Below are 6,441 nucleotides of genomic sequence, written 5' to 3'. Positions count from 1 at the left end.
TATATATATATATATATATATACAAATTTGTTTCTCCAGAATGCAGCAATACTAGTTGCAATACAAAAAGAATTATTTAACTATATATAATACAATAAAATAATAAATCTAATAATAAATTTACTTTCAAGTATATCATTCAATAGTCAGTGCATGATTAATTCAAGTTCTCATTAAATGCAGTTAAATTTTATTAAATATTAAAAGTAATATTTAGGGTTTAGGGTTTAGGGTTTAGGATTTAAATATAATTAAATGCAATTAAACAATTATTTAAGATTTGTAAATTTCAATGAAGTTTACTTGGGTCTCTGCTAACGGGGGGTGCTGATCTCAGAGTGCAGCAGCATGCAGTATATATAATTTGTGTATATTTGTTTGATTTTTGGGATAATAAATTAAAATAATTGAATTAAAATCATATTAATTAAACTTTTAAACGAAATTAAACAACAATTACTTCAAAAACAACAGACTACTAACTCCTATACACACCCCTGCCCATTGGTCTGTCTGTACACTGCATGCCTCTACAATATAAAATTTGCGTAATTTTGTTCATTAAATTTCAATCTTTTGTTTTTTATAAATTATTTTATCTTCAAAAACAAATAAAAGAAGATAAAATACTTTATTTGCATTCTTATCTGCACGCCGCTGCTGGCTGCTGCAACTCCGCCAAGGTTGAAGTAAAAATAAAGAAACAAGTTTGTTTTTCCTCAAATTTATTTTGTTTTATTTATATTTATTTTTTTAACACAAAAAAATCAAACAAACGCAGCAGCAGCACTCTGCACAGAGGGCTGAAGACCAATGGACCCTATGCAGCCTGCTGCTGCTGCTGCAGCTGCAGCTGCAGCAGCAGAATCAGCTGCAGCAGCAGAAGCAGCAGCAGCATCGGAGGGCCCCACAGACACAACAGCTGCTGCTTCTGCAGCTCCGACAAACACCAGAGAAGAAACAATTGCCAGGGGCAGCTCAGCAGAATCTGAGTCGCAGTACTTAGACTTGCAGCAGCAGCAGCAGCAGCAGCAGCAGCAGCACCAAGAGCAAGCTCCACAACAGCAGCAGCAGCAGCATCAGCATGCCCATGATTGTAATATTCCTGGGTCTGTTGTCTTGCAGCAGGGCCCCCCTGCTCAGCAGCAAATTGCTGATAGACAATTAACAAGTGAAGCAGCGGGGCTCCTTGCTGCTGCTGCAGCAGCTCCTGCCACCTTGCAGCAGCACGAAGTGCAGCAGCACGCCCATGTAGTTCGCTCTGACCCACAGTTATACCTGCAGCAGGAGCCGCTGTGGCGCCCGCAGCAGCAGCAGCAGCAGCAGCTGCAGCACCAGCAGCTGCAGCACCAGCAGCTGCAGCACCAGCAGCTGCAGCAGCAGCGACAACCCATGCACTGCCTGCAGCATCAATTGCCAGCGCAGCCCTTGCACCAGCAGCAGCAACAACAACAACTACAGCAGCAACTGCTGCAGCAGCAGCAGCAACTGCTGCAGCAGCAGCAGCAACCTTCAAGAGAACAATCACAAGAAGCTCCAGGTGGTGCATCTGCGGGGCTATCAAATACACTGCAGCAAAATGCGCAGCAGCAGCACTTCTGTGCTGCTCATCTTATGCTTCCCATGCTGCTGCAGCACCAGCAGCCACAACATCTGCTGCAACAGGAGCACCAGCAGCAGCAACAGCAGCAGCAGCAGCAGCAGCTACCCCTCCTGCTGGAAAGCTCTCACCTTGGAGACCACTCGTATCAGCCGCAGGGGCTCTTGCTGCTGCATGAACTGCAGCAGCAGCGGCAGACGCTGCAGCAGCAGCAGCAGGCAGCACTGCAGCAACAGGCGCTGCAGCAGCAGCGGGAGACGCTGCAGCAGCAGCAGCAGGCGCTGCAGCAGCAGGCGTTGCAGCAGGAGTTCTGGAAGACCCCTGGGGAACCGTTGCAGCAGCTGCTGCAGCGCCATGTGCAGCAGCAGAACATGCAGCCGCTGCAGCAGCTGGCTGGGCCCTCCGAAGCTGCTGTTGCTGCTGCTGCTGCTGCTGCTGCTGCTGCTGCCGTCAACCCTCAGAGCACGACAGCAGGGTTCTTGAGGTCTTCCTCGTCTCTTCCAGCGGTGCAGCAGCAGCTGGGGCCTTCTCAGCACCAGCCCCCGACGCAGCAGCAGCTGCAGCAGCAGCTGCAGCAGCAGCAACAACATCTGCAACAAATCCAAGAGCACCACATGCTCCCGCGTCAACTGCAATCTGAGCAGCTGCAGCAGCAACAGCTGTTCCAGCAGCAGCAGCAGCAGCTACTGCTGCTGCATCAACAGCAGCACCAACTCCTGCAGCAGCAACAGCAGCTGCTACACCAGCATCAGCAGCAGCAGCAGCAGCACCAGCATCTCCACTGCCATGAGGTGTACGAAGCTGCGGCCTCAATAACGAGGCTAGAGCAGCCAAACCTGCTGCAGCAGCTGCAACAACAGCAACAGCAGCAGCAGCAGCAGCAGCAAGTCGCAATAGATGGGGAAACGGCCCAAACAACCCCTGCACAGGCTGCAGCACGAGCAGCAGCAGCAACAGCAGCAGCAGCAGCAGCAGCTAAAATGGCCGCTGCAACAACGAGTGGCAGCAGCAAGTACGATGAGAAAGCAAGAAGCAGCAGCAGCAGCAAAGTTGGCAGCAACAACAACAGCAACAGCAGCAGCAGCAGCAGCAGCAGATTCGGTCGCAGCGCCTCTGTTAGTTTTGGGGGGTTCCCTCAGAGCAGCAGCAGCACTCTATCTGCTGAGGCCTCTCATTTGCTACAAACGGAGGTCAAAGCAGAAACTAGCAGCAGCAGCAGCAGCAGCAGCAACAGCAACAAACGCAGACAATCAGCGAAGCGCGGCCGAGCTCAAACTGCTCCACAACGGCAGCAGCAGGATGAGTGGTTGCAGCAGCAGCAGCAGCAGCAACTGCAGCACCAACAACAACAGCAGGAACAGCAGCAGCAAGGACTGGGGGAGGCGAGCAAATGCGGCTCAACGGGGTGTGAGGAGAGCAGCAGCAGCAGCAGCAGCAGCAGTAGCTTTGGTCATCCTAGCAGCAGCAGCAGCAAGAGCAGCAGCAGCAGAAAGAGTGACAGCGAATACATCAGCAGCAGCACCAGCAACAGGAGGACCGACGGCGAGAGCAACAGCAGCAGCGGCAGCAGCAGCAGCAGCAGCAGCAGCAGCAGGAAGATGCAGCAGACGTGCAGTTGGTGGGTCTCGTTCCTGCTGCAGCAGCACACGGGCTGCTTCAGCAGATTTTTTTCAAAGTCGTAGGTTGTGGCATCAGCCGTTGCTGCAGCAGCAGCAACAAGAGGAGCAGCAGCATCAGCAGCATCATAATCATCAGCAGCAGCAGCAGCAGCAGCAAGATAGCAGCAAGACAAGCCCTTCTCTATTAAAGCACTCTCGGATATTCTACTCTGAGAGTCTCAGCTCTCGCAATAAAAAAGAAAGAAGACGCTTATATTTAGGGGGCCCCCCATCTACTTCACTTTCAGGGGATTCCCAGGGGGCCCCCCCTGGGGGCCCCTTTGGGGGCCCCCCTATTGGGGGCCCCTTTGGGGGCCCCTTTGGGGGCTCTTTTGGGGGGCCCCCTTTGGGCCCCTATGGAAGCCACTTTGGGGGTCCCCTTGGGGGCCCCCCTATTGGGGGCCCCCCCATTGGGGGCCCCCCTATTGGGGGCCCCTTTGGAGGCCCGTTTGGGGGCCCGTTTGGGGGTCGTAATGATGGGGGGCCCCCTGGTGTATCGTTAGGATTTGGTCGGGGTGTATGGTGTGAAGGAGAGGGGGCCCCTAAGCGTTTAGATTTGTCTTCTTTTGTTGGGGAGCAATGGAGTCATAGACTGCAGGGCAAGTGCATTATTGTTGTTCGCAGACTGCCTTTTGATGTTTTAATGCCGAATAACTGTGCTGCTAGGATTGAACAAATGATGCTGGCGAAGACAGAAGCAGAAGCTGCAGCAGCAAAAAACTCTGATACCAGCAACACTCCTCCTCCTGCTGCTCCTACTGCTGCTGTTGCTGCTGCTGCTGCTGCTCATGCTCATGAAGCTGCAGATGCTGATGATGGTTCTTCTGCTGCTCGTCATCCTGCTTCTGCTGCTGGTCCTGCTGCTGCGGCTGCGGCTGCGGCTGCTGCTGCTGCTGCTGATGCTGCTGATGCTCAGCAGCAAGTTGAAGATCAAATCGTGCAGCAGCCTATTCACTCTCTGTCTTTTGGTGGGGCTTCACAAACGAGGAGACTGCCAAGCGGCCTTCTATATGCATGCAGCTCTTTAGAAAACCTAGGGCACCGATCTGCTGCTGCTGCGGATCCCTCTTATGCTGCAGCAGCAGCAGCAGCAACAGGCCCTGGTGGGGGTGAAAGAGGCGATCCAGCAACAGCAACAGCAGCAGCCGGAGCAGCAGCAGCAGCAGGAGGTATTCATGGGAGCAGCGTTTGGAGCTCTTCAGCTGTGCAAGGACTAGAAAGCAGCAGCAGCAGCAGCAGCAGCAGTTGCTGCTGCGCTGGAGATGCTTTACGGGTGCGTTCATTAACACTAGCGAAAGAGCTTTTAAACAGAGTTCGCAGCGACATGCAGCTGATGCCGAAAAGAGGTAAAGCTATACGAAGCCTTTTAGAGGTTCCCGTTGCTCAGTTAGAAGCCTCACGTTCAGACAGCAACCTGCTGCTGCTGCAGCACCAGCAGCAGCAACAGGAGCAGCAGGAACAGGAGCAGCAGCAACAGATTCCAGGGGGTACAAGTACCAGCAGCAGCAGCAGCAGCAGCAGTCAACAGCAGCAGCAGCAGCAGATTCCTTCTTCTAAGACCCCTATTGCTGCTGCTGCTGCATCTCTCTCGCCTCCTCCTCCTCCTCCTCGTCCTCCGCAGCAGCAGCAGCAACAGCAACAACAGCCCCATCATCAGCAGCAGGAACAGCAGCAGCAGCAGCAGCAGCAGCAGCAGCAGGAGCAAGGTGATGAAGAAGCAGACAGCTTGGTAGTCCTAAGAGGGGCAGACATAGCGTGGAATATAGCAGAAAGTTTGTCTCCTTATTTGAAGTGTATAACCATCTCTGATTTAGGTGTACACTCAGATGATATGCGATTAACAGGCAGCGAATTAAACTTAATTAAACATAAAATATCTTTAGCTTTAAAAAAACAACATCCAAATGTATATCCTATTTCGCTGACAAAAGAAGCAAGAAAAGAATCGTTCTCAGAACAAATATTAAATACGCTCTTTCATTGTAGAACGCCTCCTGTCGGTAAGATAAATATAATAAAATATAATTAATAGTATATGTTTATTATTGTTATATTAATTATATTATTTATTCTATATAGGTATCTAATGTAATATGCAATAGCTAATTAAAGTCCTTCTCAGAACAAATACTGAATACGCTACGTTATATTAAAAATATTATATATAATATGTTTTATTAATATTTATAATATTAATTAATAACGTACAGTATAAATAATGAGCTGTATAATTTATATATTCTGCTGTGTTAAGTATATATAATTATAAATATATTATAATTATATATGTAGTTGTATATAATCATATCTATAGTATTATATATTATTATATATATAATTATATATATTGTTATTTCTATTTGCTCACTAAGCTACTGGATATATAGAATCTACGATGTACAAGTTAAATATATATATATATATGTACATATATATACACATATATATATATATATATGCTGCATTTGTTAATATTTACTTTATATATATATTCTACTATCTATACTACAACAACTATATATATTATATAATATACACATCATATATAAAATATAATATAAAATATAATATAATATAAACATTTATATATAAATATATATATATATATATATATTTATATATATTTGCATTTGTTAATAGGAACTGCATATATATATTCTACTATATATAATACAACAACTGTATATATGATATAGTATACAGACAAAATATAAATATATAAATATATATATATATATATATATTTATATATATTTGCACGTGTTAATAGGAACTACATATATATATCCTACTATCTATAATACAACAACTGTATATATGATATAATATGCAGATAAGACATAAAATAATATATAAATATATATATATAAATACTTATATATATTTATACTTGTTAATAGGGACGGGGTTCTCTCACTTGGACTGGGAAGGCTACAAAAGAATGAACGAAGAATTCGCAGAGGCTGTTAAAAAATTATATACAGCCGGCGATATCATTTTAATCTACGACTATCATTTTATGCTGCTGCCGGAGCTAATAAGACAAGTACTTATCTATCTATTTATTTATTTATTTATTTATTTATTTATTTATGTTTAGTTGTTTGTTTGTTTGTTTGGTTGTTTGTTTGTTTGTTTGTTTGTTTGTTTGTTTGTTTGTTTGTTTGTTTGTTTGTTTGTTTG

The 6,441-nt window shown here is 45.8% G+C and overlaps 1 protein-coding gene across 1 annotated transcript; it reads left to right on the top strand.

Annotated features, from left to right (window-relative positions):
* Positions 1 to 813: 813 nt before the first annotated feature.
* On the top strand, positions 814 to 5,287 carry EAH_00054720 (hypothetical protein, conserved; the record flags this gene model as incomplete). Its single annotated transcript, XM_013397756.1, has 2 exons — positions 814 to 3,218; positions 3,442 to 5,287. 2 exons carry the CDS (start codon positions 814 to 816, stop codon positions 5,285 to 5,287), a joined length of 4,251 nt encoding a protein of 1,416 aa, XP_013253210.1.
* Positions 5,288 to 6,441: the final 1,154 nt, after the last annotated feature.

This window comes from Eimeria acervulina, genomic scaffold (assembly GCF_000499425.1).
Source record: "Eimeria acervulina Houghton genomic scaffold, Eah_scaff1057, whole genome shotgun sequence".
NCBI classification, from domain to species: Eukaryota; Apicomplexa; class Conoidasida; order Eucoccidiorida; family Eimeriidae; genus Eimeria; species Eimeria acervulina.
The sequence above is the reverse complement of the archived record's forward strand: the minus strand, read 5'-3'. Positions and strand labels throughout refer to the sequence as shown.